Source organism: Callorhinchus milii, unplaced genomic scaffold (assembly GCF_018977255.1).
Source record: "Callorhinchus milii isolate IMCB2004 unplaced genomic scaffold, IMCB_Cmil_1.0 Scaffold2, whole genome shotgun sequence".
Lineage (NCBI taxonomy): Eukaryota > Metazoa > Chordata > Chondrichthyes > Chimaeriformes > Callorhinchidae > Callorhinchus > Callorhinchus milii.
This window is the reverse complement of record NW_024704743.1, coordinates 116,340,685-116,368,160: the sequence shown is the minus strand read 5'-3', so window position 1 is coordinate 116,368,160 and position 27,476 is coordinate 116,340,685. Positions and strand designations below refer to the sequence as shown.

The 27,476-nt window shown below is 48.0% G+C and overlaps 1 protein-coding gene across 1 annotated transcript in view; it reads right to left on the bottom strand.

The window, feature by feature from the left end:
- The window catches only part of LOC103181052 (microtubule cross-linking factor 1), a 50,801-nt gene that overhangs the window by 10,678 nt on the left and 12,647 nt on the right, over positions 1–27,476 (bottom strand). The window contains exons 4-12 of the mRNA XM_007897255.2: positions 14,768–14,827; positions 12,949–13,746; positions 12,316–12,840; positions 9,186–9,341; positions 7,311–7,436; positions 6,651–6,881; positions 4,924–5,100; positions 3,513–3,656; positions 2,866–3,117 (exon numbers count right to left, since the gene is read on the bottom strand). Coding sequence (XP_007895446.2) covers positions 2,866–3,117; positions 3,513–3,656; positions 4,924–5,100; positions 6,651–6,881; positions 7,311–7,436; positions 9,186–9,341; positions 12,316–12,840; positions 12,949–13,746; positions 14,768–14,827 — 2,469 coding nt within the window. The remainder of the gene's footprint in view (positions 1–2,865; positions 3,118–3,512; positions 3,657–4,923; positions 5,101–6,650; positions 6,882–7,310; positions 7,437–9,185; positions 9,342–12,315; positions 12,841–12,948; positions 13,747–14,767; positions 14,828–27,476) is intronic.

Below are 27,476 nucleotides of genomic sequence, written 5' to 3'. Positions count from 1 at the left end.
TCCACGAACAGTCGTGGATTGAAGTGACTATTTTAAGGGAATATTACCTCCGGAAAAGCCATCCGCCAATCTACTAACAATTGGGTTCCTGCTTACTGCTAGGTAAACAGGGGTGTGTGGAGTAAGGAAACAGGCCTAAGGTTTTGCCCTACCCGGGAATCGAACCCAGGTCCTCTCGCTTTCGAGTTGAGTGCTCTAACCACTAAGCTACAGGACTCCACAAGGTAATAAACTGACAGAACAGGCTTGATGGGTTGAGTGGCCTACTCGTATGCCTCACTGATCATTGACCCTGCAGTGCCAGGAGCTGCATGTTATGAGCTGACCTTTCACTCACATAGGATATGAGTCAACAGTCAATCAGTACAGTAAAGACAGTCTGATTGGAGTCAGGATGCTTGTCCTGAGAATGTTCAAATGAATTAAACCACAACCAGCATTTGAAAAGAGAAGCGATTTTCTCTCCCGTTGTCCTGGCCACGAGACCCTAGATAGAACTAGTATAACTAGAACTAGAACTCACTTCATAGCTGTTTGCGGATATTGTTGCACGCAAATTGGCTGCCACCTTCGTTTGCAAAATACGGTCACTACATTTCACAGTAAATCCTGTGAAGTGCTTAGAGACTCTCTCCTGACATGAAAGGCACTGTATCAAATGTAAGGAATATTATTTATTATGAATGTTTAATACAGTAACAAGATAAATCGGACAAGGAAAGAAAAAGGGCTTGACAGGCTCAGAGATACACCCAGGCTTACTACAGAAGAGAATTGGATGTTTTGCATTGTGGTCAAACGCCATGAGGAAGAACGTGATTCATCCCATTGCCTCATGGCAGTGATATGCTGACCGCAGTTACAATGGGCAGATCACAGCAGATGTTCGAGTGAAGAAAGGGCCTTCAGCCCGTCTGATCTCATCCTTACAGCTATTTACTACCTTCTGGGTAACAAAATACAGTGTGCCAATCCAGGCCTGCTTCATGTCTCTCGCCTGCTCTGGAAGATCACAAGATTGGTTGGGATAAGGAAGGCCCTTTGGCTCCTTTGTCCTCATCCCTCTGGAATATGCATCCTCCCAGTCCCACTTCACAGCATCAAGCTACTTTTTAAATATATACCCCACCACTGTAAGGCAAGCTTTCAGCCATTTTGCCCCTGCTGTTTTGATAGTCCTTTCCTAAATCCCTCCGTCTCAAACCCACCCATTTGCTCTCTTTTAAGCCCTGTCTATAAACAACAACTTGCATTTATATAGCGCCCTCCATGCTGGGCGGCGTTCCAGAGCACTTAACAATGGCGGACCCCAATGCCAAGCCAGGGGCAGGGGGAATGTGACCATAGGCACGGTCGAAGAGGAAGGTTTTCAGGCACGCTCTGAAAATGGGTAAAGAGCGGGCAAGAGACGAAGGGATTGAGGGAGGGAGTTCCATAGCTTTGGGGCTTAGTGGCTGAAGGCACGGCCTCCGATAGTGGAGCGATGGATTTGCGGGACAAGGTAAAAAACCTACATCTTTGATTGTGTCTTGGGACACTTCCCTTGCCCCCACCCCCACCACCCCCATACTTTTACATTTCCCTTCACAAATAATTGTCCAATTCCTTTAAAAAGGCTTTTTGAAAGGCTTCAAATCCCTCCACTCCTCTGTACCCCCCTACCTCTCTGACCTCCTCTCTCCTCACACCAGTGCCTGTTGCCTTCGCTCCACCGGGTCTGGCCTCCTCCTTGTCCGCTGAGTCCTCCACTCCACCATTGGCAAGCCATGCCTTCAGCTACTACACCACGAGGCTCCTGAACTCCCTTCCTCCATCCCTTCGCCTCGCCCCGTCTTCCTATTTTCAGGTCTCGGCTGAAGATATTTCTATTCGACCCTTTGGTCACCTTCCTCCCCCTCCCCCTAGCTCGGCCCCGGGATCCGTTACTGTGAAGCGCTCTGAGATACCGTCTTTTACTTCTGTTTCAACCAGTGTTTTGGTTGGACATTTCATGTCCTACTAACCCTCTGTGTACCTCCCCCCCCACCCTCCCCACTCCCCACATTCTCCTAACCTCTCCCTTTGTGTGTTTCGGCGATGAATTGTAAACTGACGCTCTCTGGTTACTGACTCGCCGACCGCAGTGTGGTGGAAATTCTTCTGACATTTCGTCATCCTCGATGTATCATGGTTGAATTGATGCTTTCTCAGAAGTCCAGTGGACTCCTTACAATGACACCTTACACTGAATGTGGTTTACGTTCAGTGCTGGTGTCCCCCCCAGCGATGCACGTAACCCAATGAAACAGGTGTGTCAGAGGGCAGTCAACCCATCCACTGTTAGCAAAGAGCTCAAGCTACCATCTGGCTCCTCCGTCATTCCCCCCCTCCATGTCTCGTCTGCTTTCCTCTATCACCTTCAGGTCCCATCTGTTGCTTCTTCATCTTCGTCTCCACTATCCGTTCCTCTCTAAGACACCTGAGCTGACTGTGCTGATTTGTAACATAATCCTTATATCTGATACAGAGCCTGCAACTTAGCAAGATCTCAGACATGCTTGCTCTCATGTGTAGTGATTGTGTAATTTGTAGGCAAACGTGGCAGCCATTTTGCCCAGGGCAAGGTCCCGCAAACAGCCATGAAGTCACTGACAATTTTAATCAGGTTTCATTGTTGGCCAGGACACCGGAGAAACTCTTTTCTCTTTTCCAATGCAACAGGAGCAACTACCTGCATTTGTACAGCACCCCTCACTGGAACAGCAGCTCGGAGAGCTTCACAATGTTGGCCTTGGACAACAAGCGGGGAGAAAAGAGAGGTTGACCGTGTGTGTGTCACTTTCTCCTCTCACACACGAGTGTCTGTCACTCTCTCGCCTCACCCACCTGCTGGAGTCTTTCTCTCAGCTTCCTCTTCTGCTGCTCCCAGTCTCTCCGCTCCCTCTCGAAGCTCTCCAGCAGCTCCAGCCTGTGCCGCTGGCAGTTCCTGTGGCAGGGCTGCAGCTGCCAGTGAGGCTCGCTCGCCATGCTAGAACCCTCCGCCAGCCTCTGCTGAGCCTCCTGCTCACTCTGCAGTGCCTCGCTCCCATCCTCATAGCCCAGATTCCCGTCCTGCTTCCCGGTTTGCTCTTCGAATTCCTGCCGACCAAGACAAACACAATCATTAGAAACCAAGGTGATCAATAATAAATACTTCCATAAAGTTACATAAAGTGAATCAGGCCATTCAGCTCAATGAGTCCCTGCTTCCCTTTCCTTTCCCCCTCATGTGCATTGAGTTTCAGCACCCTCTGTGTCAAGAAGCTCTACCATTGACTGTCTTACAGTTACACCCTTTGGTTTTACACTCACGTAGTTCACCAACTCTGTCACTCTGATATAGGAACTCGCACCTGGTGTATGGCTGTCACTGTGTGTGTGGCTGTCACTGTGTGTATGGCTGTCACTGTGTGTATTGTGGTCACTGTGTATATGGTGCTGGCTGTGTCTGGCACGCGCTGTGTTTGCTGCTCGTTCGCCATGTGCTCAGTTACCTGTAGGAGAAGACATTTCTGCTGGGGTCTCTGTGTCTCCCAGGCAGGTCTCTCACTGCGGGTCTGCTCCTCATCCCTGAGCTCGACGTGAAACTCCTCTAGGACAGACTGCAGAGCTGACAAGACCCTCCGATTCTCCCTAGCCTGCGGGGAGCGACTTGATTTAGACTTAACAGTGGGAGCAGAGCGAGGCGAGGCCGAGACCCCAACAGCACAGAGTCAGCCCTGTGATGATGGAGGACTGGAGAAATTTCTTGTTATTCAGTCTTCATTGAACTGAAACACTGTGTGTGTTGGCCTGGCTCAGAATGTAGTGCTCTCTTCTCTGGGTCAGAAGGTTGTGAGTTCAAGGCCCCAGATCGCAGTGTCGGACACATCAGTAACAGTGACAGTGTGTCAGACACACCGATATCACAGTGCTCCCAGCCTCACAAATGGAAACAGTCATGTTCATGACTGAGCAATGCCACAACTCAGTCTCTCTCCGTTTATCGGATATAGCTCTGTCTGCTAAAACTATACTGGCAAGAGACTGCATTTGAACTGATAGCTGGGCCTTGGGAGGAGGTGTAGGAGGGGAGGCGAGGAGGAGAAGAGATTTTGATCCCCTCCCAGACTTATGTTTGAGGACATGATGGGGTGGGGGCGGGGAATTGGGAGCCAACAGTGGAACAAACAGAAGGATGGAGGAAAGGGACAGACAGATGGACTCATGGACAGACAGAAGGATGGTTGGATCAAAGGACGGAACGGAGGGATGGATTGACTGGCGAACTGACAGACGGGAACACAGCGAGAGAACTTCCTTTTCCCCCAAAAAGGGAGCGAGGGAGATTGTCTCTCATTTGAGCCATGTTGCAGCTGCTGTCAGTGTAACAGCTGAAGACATGGCTGAAGGCTGACTCCAGCAGAATGCTATCGCTGCTGGTTTGGGAGGGGCAGATCCAGAGTTTGAGCGCCATCTCACAATAAGAAGTTAGTTATACTTTCACTGCTCAATAACTGAGACACCTCAGTCTCTTTCTCTTTCCCTCCACACTGAGATCAGCAGTAAAAACGTTCCTCCTGGACTAGATTTATACCTGGCTACTTACAAAGACGGACACCCCCACCCCCACCGGTATACACAGACACACACAGATATACATACACAGAAACACACATAGATATACACAGACACACACATAAATGTACAGACACACACAGACATAGATATACAGACAGACACACACACATAGACACACATACATACACACACACACACACAGGTATACACACACATACTCACACTCACTCTCACTCTTCCACACACAGACACATTCACTCACACAACCCTCAATACCACAATCGTATCCATTATATTGTTTAAACAAGGTCAAATTCACTCCACAAAGCGGGGTTGAGCCCCCACCTGTTTCTGTTGCTGAAGCAGCTCCTCGGTCTGCAGCTGTGGTCCATGTCCAGGGCTCTCGGGAGAGAACTGGGAGCATTCTGACAGCTCACAGCCCCCCGCCTCGGCCTCGCCAGCCACCAGCTCCTTCTGTTTGAGCAGCAGACTCAGCTCGGGCAGGCTGTCGATCTGTTCAAACTAAAAACACCTCCCATGTAACATGCTCCCCCCGTAAAACAAACACAAGACCCCTCCCCATACGACAGACACAAACCCCCAAATGCAACAAACACGGCCTCCCGTGTACAAGAAACGTAGTCCCCCACGTAAAACAAACACCCCCGCATACAATAAACAAACCCCTCCCCTCCTGAGTTCAACAAATGCCACCTCATGTGTACAAGAAACAAATGCCGCTCCCTCCCTGCCTATATTAAACAAACAATAACCCCCTGTGTAACGCTTCCCCCAAGAGAACAACCCAGGCAAAACACACAGCCAGTGCAAAACACGAAGACCACGTTAAATTCACAGCTCGTGTAAAACACACAGTCCGTGTAGAACACCAGCCCATGTAGAACACCCAAGTAAAACACACAGCATGCTTTATACACGCTGCCTGCATAATATACACATCCCTCGTAAAGCGCATGCGGATTTCACCAACAATTCTGCAATTGTTCAGCAACAATCACCAACAATTCTGCAATATCGTAACAAATGGATGCTTAGTGTTGGTGTAAAGCCCTCCAGGATGCTACTGGGGTGAAGGACGCTATATAAATGCAAGTTGTTGTTGTTGGTGGTCTAAAGTTCACAAGCGTGCATATATAGTGTGAGCCCAGTATAAGTGCATGGCGGTAGACAGTGCCATTGGGCACTATCTGAGCTGAGTGTTAGTGCTACACTCCATCCTCTGTGGTGTCTTCACCAAATGCTGCATCCATACCCTCCTGAACGTGCTGGCACAAACCACCCACCCAGGGTGGACTCGCTGTGGCTCTGGCAGCACACCTTCAGGTAATCTGATACATCGACTGCTGCTGGGCATCATTAACATCATCATCATTGCCACTCGAACAGCCCTACACTGCGCGGCTCAGAGACTCAGATCAGCCGCAAGAACAACAACATTTGTATAGCGCCTTTCACATCGGGAGAACGTCCCAAGGCGCTGAAAGTGAAGAAGCGCCGTCTCTGTGCCAATGGGAGCTTGGAACAGGCAAGACACATGTGGAGGGAACTGTCTTTCTTTTGTCTCAAATTTTCTTTCATTCCAACCACACCTTCACCCAAAAAATACTCATGGTATTGTCTGTCATTCACAGTAACTCTACAGTAAATCCTGCAAAGCGTTTTGAGACGTCTTCTTGATGTGACAGGTGCTATCCCGAAGGTAAGGGTTAGAGACCTGAGTTCAATTCCAGACAGGGCGAAACCTTGGGCAAGTTTCCTTACTTCACACGCCTAGTAATAATCCCTCAAAAAAACAAAACAATAATAAATTGGTCATTTTCAATCCACGACTGTTTGTGGGACATTGCTGTGTGCAATTGGCTGCTGCGTTCGCCCACAAATATACAGTCAATTCACTTTACAGTATATTCTGTAAAGCGCTTTGGGACGTCTAGAAGACGTGAAAAGCGCTATATCAAATGCAAGGATTATTATTATTATTTGTTCTTTATTTATCTGATGGCTACAGCAGTTTGCGGGAAGGTTAAGGTGGTATTAAAAGTTTGGCCTACCTCCAGTCTATCCTCCCCACCGCAGTCTAGTTCCTTGCCTTGCTTCCAGCGTGTGAGTAGCCACTGCAGCTTGACATAGAGTAGGATGGAGTTGTGCTCGAACATCTTCACCTCCTGAGCCAGAAGGCTCCTCTCGTGACTCCATGACTTCTGCTCCAGGCGATTCTGCAGGTTCAGGCTCTGTACCTCAAAGTCCTTCCTTAGCAACCTCTTCTGGCTCTCCTCTTCCATCTGTGATCAAAACCACACAACACACCCTACAATTACCAGCTCCAAAAACTGTTGAAGACTATACAGTACATGTATGTGCGTGTGTGTATGTACACTTCTATCTACGCGTGTGCATCTGCCTATGTGTGCATTCGGCTGTTTGCGCTTGCGCCTGTTTGGATGTGTGCGGCGCATCTACGTGTATCCATGTGTGTATGCTTCCGTCTGCGTGTGTCCTTGTGCGCATGTGTATTTGCGTCTTCGCGTGTATATGTGTTATGTGTGTGACTGTATATGTGGTATGCATGTGTCTGTGTATTTGTGTTGTGTCTGTGTATTTGTGTTGTGTATCAGCCTGGCTCTGTTGGTTGAGTTCTGACCTCCTCCTCCTCCTCCTGCACAGATCTTCTTCGTCAAAGTTGCTTGACAAAATTGCCAGCGCCCACCCACCTCGATAAGCTTGGTGGTGAATTTCTCCTTCTCCTCCTCCCGAAGCCGCCTTTCTTGTTTCAGGCAGAGTTGAAGTTCATGAACTGATGTGCTGCTCGATTCTGGTAAAAGATGGGATTCCCTGAGCTGTGTTCGAGGCAGAGGGGCAGGGTTTAGTCAGAGGTGTTCAATACAATCACCCCAATCCCTGGGTTACATGCCAAGCATTTACAATCCTGATAAGAGTATTATCAACAGTAGTGATAAATCATCTTGTTTGATCAAACACTAATCATGTTGAAATTGCTGTTAAGTGTGGTGACTGTGTGTCTTGTAGGCGAGCACGGTGACCCAATTTTGGCACAATGTGTCTCCAACAGAGAATGACCTGAGTGGAGTCAGAGAGGTTTGTCTTCTGACCTGGAGGCGACAGTGCTAGCGACTGATAACAAGACCGCTGTTATAAGGCCCACCCACCCACATGCTGAGACGAGTTAAAATATAAAGCTAAGGCCAGGCCGCTAACAATGAACCATTTATAATTACAACAATAATGATAATCCTTGTGTTTGATGCAGCATTTTTCATGCCGGGAGGGCATCTCAAAGTACGTCACAAGATATACTATAGAACCAAAGAAATGCACAACACAGAAGGAGGTTTTTCGACCCATTGTGGTCTATGCCGGCTCAGTGCCCTTTCCCCCACACCCTTGTAGTTTACGTCTGTGAAGTGTAATGGCTGCATACTTTTGAATAATACCAATCCTTACATTGGATGCATTTTTTGAGAGGGAACTGGATAGGTATCTGGAGAAGACAGGTTTGCAGGGTTATGCAGAGAAAGCTGGTGAGTGGGGTTAATAAAAATCAGTTGCTCTGTCAAAGAGCAGGCACAGACTCGATGGGCCGAATGGCCTCCTTCTGTGGCGTAACATTCTATGATTCTATGATATAGTGCCCTTCACATTGTTCAGACGTCTCAAAGCACATCAGACGATACACTGCGGATTTTGTGGGTGTAACGTGGCAGCCAGTTGCGCACAGCAATTTCCACAGATAGCCATAGAGTGAACAACCAATTTTAACCAGGGGATTATTGGTCAGGATACCAGGAGAAACCTCCCTTCTCTTTTCGAATAGTTGATCTGAACAGGCAGACGGGGCCTTGGTCTAACGTCTCTTTGTGCAGGCTTGTCTACGCAAACTCCCTGCTCACCGGACTCCCCAGCTCTTCCTTCTGCAAGTTGCAGATTATCCAGCACTCTACAGTTCATCTCCTCTTCTGTACCAAGCTCTGTGAACCTATCAACCCCATTCAGTGCCTTGGGACATTCTCTTGACTTGAAAGGCGCTATACAAATGTAATTTTGCATTGTATTGTATCCTCACCCGGCTCCGTTGGCTCCCCATTCCTCAGAGGATCAACTTTAAGATCCTCGTCCTCACTTTTAATGCCCTCCGAGACTCTGCGACCTCTAACACTATTCCAATCTGTCTGCACCCTCCATTCAGCGGGTACTGGCTTGCTCTATGTCCACCTCCCAGCCTCCCCACGCCCATTGCCCATCAGGTTTTCAGCTATTCTGCCCTAACCCTCTGAAACCCCATCACAGAGCCCCTCCGCCTCACCCTCTCCCTCGCCTCCTTCAATGCCCATCTCAAGACCTTCCTCTTTGACCGTACCTTCAACCGCACCTGCACTCCCCTCCACCCCTCTTGATTCCGAATCCCCAGCTCGGGTGCAAACCCTTAACTGTCTAGCGCCTTGGGAAGTCCTTCCATTGTGAAAGGCACTATATGAATGTAGTTTGTGGATTGTTGTTGTTGTCTCATCCGAAAGATGGGATGCAGGCGAACGTCTGCATTCTGTTAAGGCGATGGACTCCAGTTTTACCTCTGTACCGAAACAGTCCTGGTTTTCCGGCCTGTAGCCTTTGTAGCCTCCATCGGCTTTCCGGCTGGGGTCTGTTGAGCTTCCGGTTTGATGGGCTTCCCGGTCGTGCCCATCCTCGGGGATGGGCTGCCAGTCGGGCTGATCCCTCAGTTTAGACTGTTGAGTGCATGGGCGGTTTGAACGAAAACAACAAAAGGACAAGGGGGGAGGGAAATAAAGAAAACAAAAAAATGGGTATAGGCAGACGACTAAAAAACTACAAGACAAAGAAAAGCGTGAAAAGAAAAACCAACTTAAACACAGTGGCATAAGAAAGTGATGAAAACAGAACCAAAATGAGAATGAGCAAAATGATGGGCTGAAACATCTGAAAAGAAAAAAGAGAAAGAGAAGGGGAAAAAGAATGCAAACACTGGTTATGAGGGCGCATGCAATGGAGGATGCGTGAACCAAGCCAACAGTCAAGCGGTCGGGTCATGGGAGGGTTTGGTTGCGGAGAAGAACCCCCACCCTCCACCACTACTCCCCTCCCGGGCTGATGGACTGTGCCGGGCAGTGTGGCTTATGCTGTTTTGTTGGTCAAGGTCCAGCACCATTTGTAAACTGTGTGTGGGTGGGGTGGGGGGGAAGAGAGAGGAAGTTGGAGCTGGTGGAGGTGACAACGCTTTCATTGTCGACCCACGCACTTCCTGTTCTTCCTGAAGACTTGTGTAAAGGAGCTAGAGAGCCATCTGTCCATGTCAGCTCATGGGTTCCCTGCCTCCTCCCCTCCCCAGTGGGACCGCATAGATCACAGCCAATGGGTTTACTCGCACATTCTCGGGATTTCTCCGTGAGATTCCGCGGTGTACCACTGGAACCCTGGCCTAGAACACTCCCAAATGAGGAATCCTACAGGAATTCTGCTCCGAAAGTGGGTCCCGTCAGAGAAGAGCTCTGTCTACTGGAGGGATTTCCCATTAGAGTAGCTCAGATCCTTTGTTACAGAATCCTTTCCTCCCCTTTATAAGACGGGCCACTGATCTTGTGGTTGAGGTAGTTTTATGCTGGCCCCAGCAGAGCCCGAGGGCTCACATCACCAACTACTGCTCAGCTGATGACAGAACACCTCTCGCTGTCCCAGCCTTCACTCAAGGTGCTGGCTTCTGGCACTCAGGGCTCATGACCCTACTGGCCTCAAGTGATGAGGCTCCACACACGAGGATGGCCAGTGAGGTCACCAGGTCAAATTGAACGTGGGCTCGAGCACCTGACTGTGACCTCACTGGATCTCCACGTTCAAACATTTTGCCGCCAAGGGAGGGAGGGTTAATGGTTAGTTGTCTTAGGGGAGGCATCATCGCTGCTTTACCCATCCTCCCCCCTCAGTCTTACATCCACTCCCTTCATCCTCTCCCAACACTCCTGCCACTGCACGGAACGATCATCCAATCTGGGATCTTCCAAGACAAGGCGAGTGGGAGTGAGGGAAAGGGAGAGAAATTCCATCTGCCTTTAGGATTCCACTATTTTACTTGAGCTTTTTTTAAGAGCGTGGAAAATTTGGAAAATCAATATTTCCTCTGGTGTGGGAATCCAGAACAGGGGGCATAATCTTAAAATTCGAGCTAGGCTATTTAGGAGCAAAATCAGGAGGCAGTTTTTCCACCCAAAGGATAGTGGAAATCTGGAACTCTCTCCCCAAAAAGGCTGTGAATGCTGGATCCATTCACATCTTCAAGACTGAGGTGGATAGTTATTTATTAGATCAGGATATTAAGGGATACGGGTCAAGGGGGGTAAATGACTTGAGGTACAGATCAGCTATGATTTTATAGACTGGTGAAACAGGCTCAAGGGGCTGAATGAATTTTATTTGGAGGCTTGATGATTAGAGCACAGGGAGAAACCCCTTCTCTTTTCGAATCGTGCCACAGGGTTCTTTAACCTCCACCTGAAGAGGACAAGACCTCGGTTTAACGTCACATCTGCAGGATGGCATCTCTGACAATGCCGTGTTCCCCTAGCAATGGACTAAAGTGTCAGCCTAGACTGTACGAGTTCAAAGTCCCGACTGTGGGGCTTGCCTCAGAGGAGAGAGTGCTACCAACTGAGCCAGGCTGACACCTTCTGCAAATACTGCAAGCTAAGGAAATAGTGAAAGTTTCACTGGTGATAGACCCTGGTGGAATGTCTGCCCGTGAGTCTGCAAGTCTTGGTTCTCAAACACGGACCATTTGAACACTGAGCCATCAGAGAACTAATTTTGTTTTCAGCCATGGGGTCAACATTAACCGCTCATGAACAATGTTCCTGAGAGACCAACAGGAAGAAATCTTCCAAATGAGTCAAGCTGACCTGCATAGGTTCACCCTTTCTTCCCTCTGCCCCACCACCCCCACCATCACCACAACCCTCCCCTCCTCCAAACCACAATGTTTTACTACGATTCCTTCTGCTAGTAGGATTTTTTTTAAAATTCAAATAACCTCAAATTCCAGATCCTTTATCCTGAACCCTGTGTCCGGTTGTTCCCAAACAAATCTACTTTCTCAGCTTTTCTCATGTGCATGTGTGTGTTTGTGAGTGTATGTATGAGGGTGTGAGTGAGTGTATGTGAGTGTATGTATGTAGGTGTGCGTATGTGTATGTGAGTGAGTGTATGTATGTATGCGCGTGTGTGTGAGAGAGTGAGTGTTTGTATGTATGTATGAGTGAATGTATCTGTGTGTGTGTGTGAGCGAGTGAAAGTTTCACTGGTGATAGACCCTGGCATATGGGTATGCGTAAATGTGTGTGGTGAGGGATGGAGGGAGGGAGGGAGGGAGGGAAGGGGAGAACTTTTGAAAAGACGAATATTTTAAAGCTCGAAGCTTCAAGTCGAAGCCCGGGCAATTTAGTAAAGTAAATGGCCGTTTTTGTTTTATTTTAAGTGCGGTTTGGTTTATGCATAAGAAGCCTCGAGTTTCAGTGTTAATTAGCTTCAGAGCAGCAGCAGCAGGAGCAGCAATAGTGGCGACAGCAATAGTGGCAAATAGCAGCAAGAGCAGCAAATAGCAGCAGCAGCAATAGTTGCGACAGCAGCAACAGTAACAGCAACAGCAACAGCGGCAGCAGCTGGTGGTCTCTAAGCAGATTACCGGCTGCTTACCTGGAAGTCAGTGATGAGCTCCTTCCCCAGAGTGCCTATGGGTGAGTCTCGGGACATGGAGGTGACGGAGGAGAGGAAGCTGGGCGACTCGGTCAGGTTGGGCATGGGCGACAGATCGTCTATTTGTTCCCGCAGCCCCTCCCCCAGGTGGTCCACCTTCTCCATGAAGCAGCGCAGCTCCGAGCGGAAAGCCTTCATCCTGCTGTTGATGGAGTCCAGGAGCTCAGGCTCGTTGTCGCTCCCGACGCTGTCCTGCTCCAGGGCCCTCTGCAGGGCCAGCAGCCGGGCATCGTAGATCAGGCTGTCGGTGTCTGTGATCAGCCTTTCCACGGTGCGACCCAACCGCTCCGCCTCCCGCTTGATGCTCACCAGAGACTCCGAGTCCTCCCGTTTGCGCAACAGCTCGGCCGAGCACGTGTCGCTGGAGTCCGAAGGCTTCCCGCTGCTCCCCAGGCCCGACGTCTTCTCGAATATCTCCTCCGAGTCGCTCTCTCCTCCCACCGGACCCTCTCGTTTCGGGTGAGGTGGTGGCGGAGGGGGAGGGGATGGGGGAGTGTGTGGGGTGTGGAGGTGGCCTGACTCCACACCCTCCTCCAACCCCTCCTCCTCCTCCCCCACTCCCACCTCTCCGCCACACCCGCCTCCCCCACCCTCGCTCTCCTTCCTGCCCTCGGGGCTCTCGGCCTCCCCGGTGTCCCGGCCTCCAGCCCCGCGTGGCCCCAGGTTTGAGGCCAGGTCGTAGCGCTGCACGTTGGAGATGAGGACCCTGTTTTCGTACTGTAGCTTCATGACTTTGCCACTCAGCTCGTTAACCTGCAGCCTGGCCGCCTTCAACTCCTCCTGTAGCGACCCGTTGGCCTTGAGCCCCCCTCCCCCATCTTCCCGCCAGCCCACCTCAGGACCCCCACCCTCTCCGCACTTGAAGCGGTCCAGCTCGCTGGACAGCTGCTTGTTGTGCTCCTCGACCTCCCCGATCGACCGCCGTAGCAGCTCGGCCTCCTCCTCCACGAACTGCAGGTGTCGCCGCAGCTCCCCGCAGGACTCCAGGGACTCGGCGTAGGGCGAGGCGGGCAGGCTGGAGGGCAGTTCCCGGCTCTGCAGGTCCCTCTCGTACTGGCACCTCACGTCCTCCATCTCCGCCTTCAGCCCCCTGTTCTCCACCTCCAGCTCCACGATCTTACGGCCCAGGATGTTGGCTTCCTCCTCCACCAGCTTGAGACGCAGCTTGAGCTCGGCCTCTCGTGTGCTGGGGGGGCCCCCCGCCTCGCCGGTGGGCAGGGGGCTGTCCACGTCGCCGTAGATGGACCTGTACTTCTGCAGCTCGTGATCCAGATCGTCTTTCTCCCTCCCCAACTTGGCCATTTTCTTCCGCATCAGGGACCCTTCCTCCTTTGCAAACTGCAGCTGGCATTTGAGGTCAGCGTTGTCTTCCTGCCATGCAACGGAGAGACATTTAGTAATAATAATCCTTGTATTTGATATAGCTCCTTATCAGGCCATTGAGACATCTCAAAGTGCTTCACAGCTTTAACCGATTGAACCTCTCGTTGATCGTGTGTGTTTGTGTGGGTATGTGGGACGGGAGACACAGAGGCCAATTTTAGCCCTGGTAAAGTAGCACAGACTGAGGTTCAAAGCTGGAAGCTCACTATTAAAGATTTTCAAACAATGTACAGCACGGAAATGGGCCACTCGGCCCAACCGGTCCGTGTTGGTGCTTATAATCCATATGAGGCATTTACCTTTACTCCCTCCAAACCTTTCTATTTCCCACTGCCTCATCTAGCTTCCCCTTGAATGCATCGATAGATGGAGAGATCAGTATTCTTTTCAATTACCCCACTCTCTTCCCCCACACTCTCAGACAAGTGTCTTTGAGTTCCTTTGTTGCTTTCTTTTTAGAGATTTTTTTTAGTTTAAATAATGTCTTTTTACTTCATTCTGAGAAGTAATCTACCGTGTCTAACCTGATGGCTCCCACCAAATGAGTAAGCCCAGCGATGACACAGACGGAGAGAGACACACACATAGCAATCTTCTCTCTGAACTGCTGACACTTCCTGGCAGGAGTTTGCAAAAGGCCGGGCTGTGGTCACACTTCGCTGCCCTCACACAGTCCAATCTTCAGTTTTACATTATCCTTACATTACACTGTGTCTCTCCCTCCTTTTGTTAAGCCACAGCAAACTGCACACTTAGCTGTGCGGATAGCATAAGCCTTCCAAACACCACCCAGAGCAGATTAGTAACAAAACAATGTGTCCCCACTGATAAAAACTTCCAGCGCCTCAAGCCTTTCTTTAGTTACTGATGGGCGCTCTTTCAACCCAAGACTGCATGCCCTGTGGCTGGATGAAGCTGGCATCATACCTAGAGTGTTGGCATCCACTTGTCTGTGCTCCCTTCGCCCCTCCCCTATTAAAGTAACTCCAGAGAGCAGGGCTCTCCTTACCTGAGTAGCACTCTTCTTGTCTTTGTGAAGTTCTCGGCTCCCTCTTCTCTTCAAAGAGCTCTGAAAGACCACAGAAAAACCAAAGAGCATCACTTAAAACAAAAAAAAACCCTCAACAGATTACGTCAGCCTTTGACGCCAAGTAAACCAAACTCGCAATCCATTAGCTCCGCTGTGTCCAGTGCTGGGCGCTTTTGTTCATGAATAGGACCGGATTCCATCACCCAACAATGGCGGGTTAATCCTCACCACATTACCGCAGCCTTTTAGCCACATATCAAGAATGATATTCACGCCGGGAAACTCTCTGAGCACAAGGAGCCCTTCACAGCTCTGCCCGTGACACGTCTGTCAAAAGGTTTTGAGCTCAATGCTGCGGTTTGAACAGTCTGGAGTGCTTCTTCAGTCTGGCTGCGGAGAGGCCAATAATAAGGCCACAATGCTCAGACGACCTTTGTGTCGAGTCCACTCATTCTTCACCAGGCAGCCTCTCCTGTGCCAGCCACTACTATGTCTGTCTTTCTCCTCTCACTGCTTTCTCTTGCCCTGAATTCATTTCACTCTCCCTTTTTTCCTTCTCTGTCTTTTTCACTCTGTGTTGCTCTCTGTGTTTCTTTTTCACCCTCCTTTTTTCTTTCTCTCTTTCAGAACTTTTAATCATTCTAACAAGGAATATTTCTTGGATCGGGTCATAGCTTTGTTAGAAATTACAGCACAGATAGCGCTCATTCATTCTATCAAGTCTCTGCTTGACTGGAGCAATGAACTCAAATCCCAATACTCTGCGGCATTTTATGTTGTTCCTGTTTAAACATTTACCCAATTCCCTGTTAAATGTTATAATTCAATTGGCATGTGCAGCAAAGCATTCAATGTTTGGATAAACGCTCTGTGAGAAAAAGAAAAAAATGTGAAAAGAGAAGGCAGTTTCTTCCACTATCCTGGCCAACAATCCTCCTGTCATTCACCTCATGGATGTTTGTGGGAAAATAATAATAATGATCCTTGGATTTGATATAGTGCTTTAGTGACATTTTGAAATGTCTGAAAGCACAGGATTTACTGTGCAAATAACCTTTGTGTTTACCTTAAGCAAGTCACTGCATGTGCTAGTAATTGCGTTTCAGCCTGGCTTACTTGGAAGTGCTCACGCCTCTGAGTGAGAAGGATGTGGGTTCAAGCAACTCATATAGTGTAGGCTCAGACTCCAACGCAGTGCTGGGGGTGTGTTGCATTGCCGTGCTTCGAATGAGATAATAAACTGACGTCTGCCTATTCAGATGGATGTTAAAGATCCCACTGTACTGTTTGAAAAAAGAAGGGAAGCTTGCCAGAAAGTGCTCTGCGGTTTCCGCTAGTTAAACTCTGGGAGTACCCCGCTATGAGTACCCAAAGCACATTCTGGGTCCCCCCAAGTCTTGGTCCTTGCCAATCTGGCCTGATGCTCTCCGGAATTAGTTAAGCAGGGCGCGTACCTCCGGGGAAAGCGTGGGAATTCCATTCCAGACGTGGAAATTTCCATGTGATGGGTGGCATGCAGATTGCAGCCTGCCAATTTTCACGGGTTTCCATATGTATCAGACACCTAGATGACCAAGGAGATACCCACCCTTCACTGAGGCTTAAATAGGCTACGTTCAATTGTCTTCATTATCCTGTGCTGGAAATGAGATCTCGACTTTCCACAGTTTCTCAGTTAACAGGAATACTGCTTCCCTCTCCACAGCGAGCTCCAGCAGTGCTCTGTCTGATCACAATGATTTAGGATCCTCCAAGGATCCTTGACCTCTTTCCATTCGCGGTCAGGGTTTTCTCTCTCCCCGGGCCCCAGAAGCATCAAAACCAACAAAGGTCCTTGCTCAGCTGCTTCCTTTCTTTGAAGGAGTGAACAACAACAATAATAATACTTTAATACTCATCACACTATAACAACAACAATAATCCCTATATTTTGATATGCAGTAAAACTCACATAAATCATATCAGTCAGTGTGCGTACGTGGATGGGTGAGTACGTAATTTCCGTGATTCAATGCAGCCGGTAATTGTGAGAGTAATGGAAGGTAGGGGAGCTGCAAGTTAGGAGGTGATTAATAAGATTAGTGTGAAGAAATCTAAGTGGTTTTGATAGGAAACTGAATACGACTCGGGTAAATGTATGACTTAGGTGATGGGATCTTTATTTATAAATAAATAAAATAAATAAATGTTATTTATACAATGGGATCTTTATTTACAAAGATAAGACTTATGCGAGTTTTACTATAGTGCCTTTCACGCCAGGAGGATGTCTCAAAGTGCTTCACTGCATTTACTATGATTTGCAGTGACTGTATTTTGTAAGTGAATGCGACAGCCCATTTGCGGCCAGCAACGTCCCAAAACAGCCACGAGGCGAAAGACCAATGTTTTTCTGAGGGATCAAAAGGTAGGATAGCAGGAGTTAACGGTTACTGGGTGCAAGGCTTTCCTCAGCGTGCCACACAGAGACAATGACGCCAGCAAACTCTGAAATGTTTAGACTTGTACAGCTTGTCGTGACGAATCGAAATAGATAGGTATAGATTGGAAGTAAATATTTAGGGCTCTTGATTTTTTTTAAGCAGAACTCTTTACGGGCCCTGTTAGTCAGTGTTTTGGACCCGAGCTGGGGGTCGGGATTGAGGAGGGTGGAGGGCGGGGGGGGAGCACGGTGATCGAAAGCATGGTTGAAGAGGAAGGACTTGAGATGGGTCTTGAAGGAGGCAAGGGAGGGGGGGCGAGGCGGAGGGACTGAGGGATGGAATTCCAGAGGGTAGGGGCAGAGTGGCAGTAGGTCCGCCTGCCAATAGTGGGGTGGGCAAGGTGGGGGACATGAAGCAGGCTGGAGCCCGCTGAGCGGAGGAAGCAGGCAGGATGGTAGGGGGGTTAGGAGGTTCCAGAGGTAGGGGGGAATAAGGCCATGGAAGGCTTTGAAGGTGAGGACCAGGATCTTGAACTGTATCCTCTGAGTGATGGGAAGCCAATGGGGTCGGGCAAAGATGAGGATGATCGGGTCACTGAGCCTGGTTCAGGAGAGGACACAGGCTGCAGAGTTCTGGATGATCTGCAGCACAGCAGTGTCCCACAAACAGTTGTGGATTGAGTGTTTTTTTGAAGGTTATATATAAACGGTTAAATATATTAAAAGTCAAAACAGTCATCATGAGAAGTTTCATCCTCACAGATGGAGGCCATAATTCCGCAGGGAGGAGGTCAAGGTCACAGCCCGGAATGATGCTAGGCGCTCACGTTGCCAGAGAGAGTGTGGGAGCTAAGCACTGTTAGCCTGAGCTGGGAGAAGTAAGGCCACATTCCTCGCGGCTGTGTGATCGTTAATGAGCGTAGGAGGCAACCTTACCCAGCACAGTCAATTCCACTCACCCCGCACCCCCCCACTCATTCTTTTCATTAGATCTTCACAGTGCTTCATTTCAGAAAAACGCCCACTCCCTCCATCAGCCTCTCTATAGTCTATGTAGTTTTGCCCACAAATTACACAGCCAATCCACTTTACAATATATTCTGTGAAGCGCTTTGTGACGTCTGAACGATGTGATAAGGCGCTATATCAAATGCAAGGATTATTATTATTATTATAGTAAGCCCATCTCATTCCTCCCTCTCCCGTTTGCTACAGAAACTCTCCCAACTTGTGGTTACTTTTGGACGGATGGTGAAGAAAGCGTGTTTTTCTAGCACGCTTATCAAGAACATAGGTCTCGAAGTGCTTCATCGTAACTCCTGACAATAACAACAACTGGCATTTATGTGAACCATAAATGTCTGGATGGGATTTTCAACAAGGCACCGGGCTGAAGCATCAGCCCAGGTTCTATGATCACATCCCAGCATGAAGCTCACCACCAGATTCGCCCACAAATATACAGTCAATTCACTTTACAGTGTGTTCTGTGAAGCGCTTTGGGACGTCCTCCCGACGTGAAAAGCGCTATATCAAATGCAAGGATTATTATTATTATTATTATTATTAAACCATTATGTTCCTGGAAAGCGGAATTATCACAACTCCCCGGTAAATCCCAGGGCACTCCCTGAAGCGGCCTTCATCTCAATCAAGTTATCTACCATAAACACTCATTTCATCGAATGAAAGCCAGGAGCTCAACACGGGAGTCGTTGTATTCTAGCATGTGTTAGGCCCATCTGTAATTTATAGATACATTGAGTCATTGCATTGCTTCACGTCTGGCTTATCAGTGAGTGATGGAGGGGTTTGCTGTGTCATTAACTTCGTCTGACAGTGAGAGCCATAAACAATGGCACTTGCAGGAGATACTGTACAATTCATCAAGACTATAGCAGAGGGAAGGAGGCAACTTATCTCTGCCCACATCCAAAGTTGCAGTATATCAAGGCAGGCTCTACAGAGGCCACTGTAATCTTGATTTCAAGATCCTCATTCTTGTCTACAAATCCCTTCACGCCCTAGCACCTCCCTACCTCTCTGACCTGCTTATTCCCCATTCCACCACCTGCTGCCTCCACTTGACTGGCTCCACCCTCCTCTTGTCCCTCGTGCCCTGCGCTCCACCATCAGCGTCTATGCTTTCAGCCACTACGACCTGAAACTTTGGAAATCTCTCCCTCAACCCCTCTGCCTTGTCCCCCAGTTCCCCAGCCTGTGAGAAACAGAGTACTGTGGTCCTGCCTGGCTCAGGAACGAGACTACTGCCACCGCCACAGAGGGTTGGCTTGATTCCGATATCCCATTTCCAGGTGCATCACCTTGGAACCATTTCAGCCCCAAAAAGAATCCACTTACTTCACCCCTAGCCCCCAAAAAGAATGTGGGACAGAAAAGAACATTTTAACACGGACACAGGAGTGATATGGAAGCACCACACATTCCAGGTTGCTCTGTTCTGGCTCTTGTTCGATCAGCCGAGATGAACTCTGCTCCTCCAGCCATCCGATGCAAATGGGTCATAACAAGAGACCTGAGGCCCGAAAATCCTCGTGGATTTTCCTTTACAATTTGAGAATGGGGCCCGACTGTGGGAAACACAATAAATCCAGTCTCAATTTGGAAGCTGGCCCCTTACTTAAGAGCTACGGCGAAAACGCTTCCAAATTGAAGCTGAATTTAAGAATTTAGCACAATTCAGGCCATCTTCCACTTTAAGCCAAAATAGCCCAAATTTCCACTTTGTCTTAGCCTGTCAGGCTATTTTCTCTTAGATTATTAAAAGATTCATTGAATTCGTACTAAATTAGAAGCGGGTTTCCCGCAGATCCTGTTTCCAAATTAAGGCTGAGGGGTTCGTTTTTATTAAAAGTCTGAATTTTCCACTGATCTGAGCAATCTTAATTAAGCTTCAAGACAAAACGGTTTGGCGGGCTAAGACTAGTTGGAATTCGGGGTTTCGAAGTCTTATTTCTGAAACTCTGCAGCTATAGTCCAGTGGAACAAAGGGCAGGCCACCGGGAGAGTGAGTGCGCGATGTCTCAAATAACAAAATCTACAAAAGCCCTGTTGACCCACCAGCCTTGACTGTGTTTCAAAGCAGCCAACGCTTAGGTCACCTATGGTTAACACTCGTACAACTAATGCCTCAGTCAAGCACATCGGTTGTTGTTGCCTCAACGCTTCAGCCTCTGTCGCTGTCTCTCTTCGTTCCTACTGCCTCAGCCTCAGTCAGTCTCAGCACGTTTGGAGTCTGGAGGGACAAAGGCTGGGAAAATAAGCATCAGTGTCATTCCAATCTCCCTTTCAAGAACAACAGCTGGCACTTACACAAGCTCCCTTCTCACAGGGTGATGTCTTAGAGCTCACGTCATAGACAGAGTAGAGTGGAAAGCCAGGCAAGGTGGGAAATAGAAGTGGAGTGAGGAGGGAGTTCACTGAAGGTATGAATTTGTTAGATGGGTTTCAAAACCAGAATGGCGGGGTTGGGTATGAGGGATTTCGGGAGAGTTCCAGTGCACCACTGAGGCGAATTTTCTTCACAATCTGCACTCCAGGGAATATAATAATAATCTTTGCATTTCATATAGCGCCTTACCACGTCCTTCAGACGTCTCAAAGGGCTTCACAGGATACCGTAAAGTGGATTGACTATATTTTGTGCGCAAAATGCAGCAGCAAGGAAACTACAACAACAACTTGCACTTATATAGCGCCCTCCTCGCAGGGAAGCATCTCAGAGTGCTTAACAGTGGTGGAGCCTGACGCCGAGCCCGGGGAGGGGAGAGTGGGGAGATGGCCATCAGCACGGTCGAAGAGGAAAGTTTTCAGGTGGGACTTGAAAGAGGGGAGAGAGGGGGCGAGGCAATGATTGAGGGAGAGTGTTCCAGAGTTTTGGCCGAACGGCCTTTTGTTCTGTGTACGTTTCTACGGTTGTATGGATGTTAATGATGTTAACTCACTCACAAATGTTTAACTTCTCTGGGACGGCCAGACAGCCTGCAGTGAGAGGCCAAGGGCAAGGGCAAGGCGGCAGACGATGTGTGTGTGTTTGGGAGGGGTCCCTGAGGGGGATGCCAATCTGGCCTCAATTTAATCTCATGTCAGGAACAGACACAATTACCTGCCATGCTGTGCAATGTATCTGTCTATCAACTGCCAGGGGTCATTTATTGGACGAAGAATAAATCTCTTTCTTTGACAGGTCAGAGCGAAGCTTCTGTCGTCTGCCTGGATCCCAAACCGGACATCACAAGCTTCCACACACTATCCATTGTCCCTTGATGGGAGTCTCCCTCCCCTTTGCTGGGAGACTAGGAACAGAGGAGACCAGTCACACTTACTAGGTGGGAATGGAAAATGGAGGGGCACGTGGAAGAAGAGAACTAGCTTTTATAAAGGGCATCAACACATTGCAATGTCTCAATGTACATCCTAATAATAGTAATTTGTCGATAAATCACTGCAAATCCTTTGATGTTGCTATATAGTAATAATAATCCTTGCATTTGATATAGCGCCTTATCACGTCTTCGAGACGTCTCATAGTGCTTCACAGAATATACTGTAAAGTGAATTGACTATATTTTGTGGATGAAACAAAATATATCAAATGCAAGGATTTTTTAAAATATCATTGTCCAAAAGGCTCAAAGCGCTTCTCAGGATTTACCATGGTGTGATGTATTTTATAGGCGAATGCAGCAGCTAATTTGCACACAGCCAATATCCCACAAATATCCGTGAAGCGAATGACCAATTTCATTTGGGGGATTCTTGGCTAGGACACCAGGAGAAACTTCCTTCTCTTTCCAAAGAGTTGTGGGATCTTTAATGTCCACCCAAACAGGCAGATGTGACCTCGGTTTAAAGTCTCATCCAAAGAACGACACCCCCAACAATGCAGCACACCTCCAGCGCTGCACTGGGAGTCACAGCCTATGCTGTGAGTTCAAAGTCCTGACGTGGTACTTGAACTCACAACCTTTTGACCCAGAGGTGAGAGTGCCCCCAACCGAGCCAAGCTGATGCACAACATGCTGTTAAGTTGAAGAGAGGTAAATTGGAGCGGAACACGTTCTCTCTGTGGAGCAGACGGCCACGTCCACTTTGATCCTGCTCGGTTAATGAGGCAGTATTAGAGCGCAGCGCAAGATTGGGTGCAATTAAACAAGAGAACAGGATGGATGAGCTCAGGATCTTTACACTGCAGCCTTGGTGACGAGGCCGAGCAGTCACGTGACAGCTGGACGACACTGCCCTTCAAATACTCAGAAATCACAGCAGAATTACACAATCCACTCAACACAACAAGCGCTTTGAGACATCTCGAAGATGTGATAAGGTGCTGTATCAAATGCAAGGATTATTATTATTATAACTAATTCACTCTGGTGTTTATACTCCTTGTGAGCCTCCATGCCCCTTATTGCCCTCTCCCCAACCTCCAAACCTTTGATCCCCTTGTCTCTCTCTCCCACCCCCACACCACCCTATTAACATTTCATTCTTTCCTTTCAGCTCCATATTCCTTAAACCATCAGCGCAAAATAATTTCTTAGTCCAGGCTCACTAGGAAAAGTGCCGTATTGTCAGGAGGTATCATCCTTCACAAGATATGTTAAACCCGAGGTCCCGTCTGTCTGTTCAGATGGACACTGAAGATCTCATGGTGCTATCTGAAAACAGAAGTTTAGGGTTGTCCTGGCTGAAAATCCCCCAAATTGAAATGAATCATTCGCTTCCTGGCTGGTCGTGGAACACTGCTGTGTGCGAAATGGCTGCATCGTTTGTTAAAAATATAAAGTCACTCCACAACAATTTCCAGTGAAGCTCCAGGTTCCTGTGAAGCGCACATTCTAGGTTCTGTCACTTCAATCGCCCCCTCCCCCCGTCAACTGGGGCTCCTAATTACTTGTGTGAAGGGCTTTGAGATATCTACCCCGACTTGAAAGGCACTGTAAATTGTTGTTATCGAATTTCTTCTACAGTGTAGTAAACAGAATCAGCAATGGTAATTAAAACGGGAAATCTATTCAGTTAACCCTGTGCACAATTCACATCAGATTTACAGCTCAAAGTATCAATCACCAATTTCTGTTCTTAACAGTAGGTCCACACCCAGTAAAACAGACCTTCAGTCACATGAACAGTGAGAACAGGAAAAAGGCTGTGTGTTTCAATGCACAAGGCTAATCCTGATCACTTGGGGTATCTCACTCCCTTCACAACAAAACTCTGACCCAAGGAGGGAAGGGGAGAGGGGATGCCTTTCGGGGGCACTTTTTCCTGGTTAGGAAATTCCACTGTAGACATTTACAGTTCTGCAGATTTATTAGCAGCAATAGCTGGACTCTGGACAGAACCAGGGAGGCCACGGCTTGTTTTAAGAAGCCGAAAACTGCTGCGAAAAACAGCGCAGTGTTCACAAAGCAGAGGCAGCTCCCATGTAAGGAATTCCCTCCTCCTCCCCTCCCACCCCCTGTCGAGGCTCCTTCAAGTGAACCTCAGTACGGGTTCAACTGCTTGCCGGACCCCTGCCTGGGCACTGATAACAGCCCCTCAGGTCTAAACCACACAGCCTCTGGTCTGAGACGTTCTGTACCAGATTGTCTTCACAGGAAACGTGTAATTATGGAATTTCTAAAACAATGACTGGGTCGGGGAGGAGTTGATGTTTGAGAAACAGCGCAAATTAGACTCAGTCGGGAACATGGCGATGTTTGCCGTATTGCTAAAGTGTCACCATTCTCTGATCTTCACCTGAACGGGGCTGCTCTTGCGGCACTCATCTACCTCACCAAAAAAAACTCACACACTAACACTCATTGAGACACGGACACACACACTACGACACACAGACCTACATTCACAACTGACATTGCACACACACTGACACATACTATAACACAGACATGTTCACATACACAACTGACATTGCACACACACACACAGATAGTCAAAAGACAAGCACACACACACTGATGCATACCATAACACACGCACCATAGTGTCTAGACTTGCAAGCTGTAACAACAACTTGCACTTTTATAGCGCCCTCCACTCCGGGCAGGGTCTCCGGATGTGGGGGAGGAAGGATAACTGGGGATCAAACCTGATGCCTAAGTTGCGCACGGGTTCAGAGAGTTTTAAGAACAGATCAGATAGGTTGAGGAGGTCAGATCTGTGGGACAGAAGACATTGGCGGGAGCCAAGGAGTATGACTTCCGTCTTGTTGATGTTTAACTGCAGGAAATTTGCACTCATCCAGCTCCTGATGCCCAACAGACAAGCTGATAGAACATCAGGGGACTGGGAGTCGCAGCTGGAGGTGGAAAAGTAGAGTTGAGTGTCATCCACATACATGTGGAAGTTAACCCCGTGTCTGCGAATGACATCACCAAGAGGCCGCATATAAGATGAGGAAGAGAAAGGGGTCAAGGATGGATCCTTGTGGTACCCCGCAGATGACCGGGTGGAAGCGCGAAGAAAAGCCATTTGCAGAAATGTAGTACTGGTGGTTTGTAAGGTAGGATTCAAACAAAGCGAGTGCGGTCCCACTGAGGTGGATGATGGTGGACAGACATTGGAGGAGAATGGTGTAATTGTAGTATTAGAACAAGCAGAAGAATATGAAGAATATTAAAGTTCTCGCGAAAGGGAATTAGATAAACATTTGCAGAGGAAGCGTTGGATGGTAGATGGGAAGACAACAACCTTGTGGAATAATGAGATCAACTGGACCAAAGGAACATTTGATCTGATTGTATCCTGTGATCCTGGGATGTAATACGGTGGCTTCAAAAACATGACCGCTCAGACCTTGTTCTGTAGTGGGTGTTCTTTTTTGAAAACTATGATTCCATGCAAAATAAATGAAATTGCAAATTTATGTGGAGCTTTCTTGGCAAACGTTCCATGCATAAATCAGAATTATTGTAAACAGTCAGAGCTATAGTCATTCTCTGTGCCTTAATATGGGCAACAAAGCCCACAGTACGAGGACCATCAATCACTGTGCCTTTCAAACTCAAGGATTAAAGTGTTTGAGCGTTCTCAAAATACTTGGTTTCAAATTGGAGTATGAATTGGATTGTATTTCTGGGCACGTTTTTTTTCCAAGCCAGACATAATTGTGTGAGGGCTGAAATTCACCTCACAGCTAAATAAGACGCTAAAACCAATATCAAAAACAATAAATGACCATCCTTACATCTGATTTTCAGATCCTTACTACAGCTTTTCAGGTCGGGAGGACATCACAAAACAAGTCATGAGATTTTACTGTAAAGTGTAGGATCACAATGTCCCACAAATAGCCATGAAGTGAACGAGTGAATGAACGATTTTATCTAGTGGATTGTTAGCCAGTACACTGGGAGAAATTCCCTTCTCCTTTCGATTAGTGTTGTGGGATCTTTAACATCCTTTCTAAAGGATTTCTAAAGGATGGAGGGATTAAGGGATATGGAAATAGGGTGGGTAAATGGAATTAGGTTAGAAGATCGGCCATGATTTTATGAAATGGCGGAGCAGGCTCGAGGGGCCGAATGGTCTACTCCTGCTCCTACGTCTTATGGTCTATCCACCTGAAAGGCAAACGGGACTTCAGGTTTCATGTCTCTTCCGAAAAATGGCTCCTACGAATGCAGCACACACCCCAGCAACTTTATTGGAGTCAGCTTAGACGACAAGCTCAAGTTCAGACGATGGGCTCGAACTCACAACCTTTTGACTAAGAGGCAAGAATACTGAGCCAAGATACCTAAGCACGGTGATGGTCTCAGTCTGTATTAGACACCCATTAGCCAAAATCAAATGAATCGAGTCCTCAGATTGTGTTAATGTGGGTTGGGGTACAGGTGAAGTGTGGACATTTCCTGATGAGGAACTGATCAGAGGTGTGGGCTATCTCGTCCAACATCCGTTCCCACAAGACACAGGGCAGGTGGTGCTTGTCGTGTGTCCAGTCCACACTATCATCAGCTATTTGCACTGAGTCTCAGAGATAAACACTGAGGGGTCGTAAGTGCTGTTTATTTAAAGTTGGAAAACCCTGGCTCATTTCTTCCCTTCAAGAATAACATTGAGGCTTGGCAAGCTTTCAGAGGAAAAAAGCAACATACAAATCTGTTTAAAGGGCCCTCGCATTTGCTTATAACTGTGGGTCACATCAACAACAACTTGCATTTATTTTGCGCCTTTCATGCCGGGTAGCGTCCCGGAGCGCTTAACAGTGGTAGAGTCACTGCGGGTCACATAGGTATCTGCCAGCCTCTAACGCTCTCTGTTTAACACAAAGGATTATTGATCACTCTGGGGATTGGCCCATCCTCCTTGGTAGTGGTGGTGATGATGGTGTGCAGTGGGAGGGGGGAGATAGTGGATCAAGTTATGTGCTTGATAATGAAAGCGTCAGACACCAGGCTGATCAAAAAAACAGTTGTTCGGACTGAGCATGAACATTTCTTCTTATTAAAAAACATTCAATTGGATGGTTGTTTGGATTCCCAGTTATTTGAGACTTTCCCCATCTCAGTCAAAGTCAGTCTTTTAGTTGCTGGGGTACTTTCTGAGTGAGTATGAATCTCTCTGTTCTGGCAATGGTAATGGTAAGTCTACATCCTGATACGTGGCCCAATACTATTTCATTTTGGAAGATAACTCGGAGGGAAGTTTCGGGATTAGAGACGTACACTTATGTGTATCAGTAACAACACTCTCATCTCTGAATGTTCAAGCCCCACACCAGGACTCTAACTCACTTAGTTTAAGCTGACACTCCAATGCAGTGCTGGAGATATGTTGCATTGTTGGAGGTGCTGTCCTTTGGATGTGATGTTAAACTGAGGTGCCGTCTGCCTGTTCAAGTGGACATTATAGATCCCATGGCACTATTCGAAAAGAGAAGAGTTTCTCCTGATGTCTCCAGGCAGACGGGACTTCATCTCAAACTGCTTCTAATTCCAGCCCTATTCCTCCTCAAGGCAGCTTGAGGGTCCACCAGGGCCCAATCCATAACACTATTTATTAAACAATAAATCAGCTTCGTTCAATATCAAGCATACTGGATGGCACTCTGCAAATTACTAGACTGTGATACAATCAAGCACTTCAGATGCCAGATGGGGGATGGGGTCATAAACCACCGGATCAAAACCATGAATGGTTTATTGTTACCTCAGTACTGAGGCTGAATCATTGTTATAACCTCAGGCACTGTATCCACATCAACACTTTGAGCTCACATACTCTAGGATAACA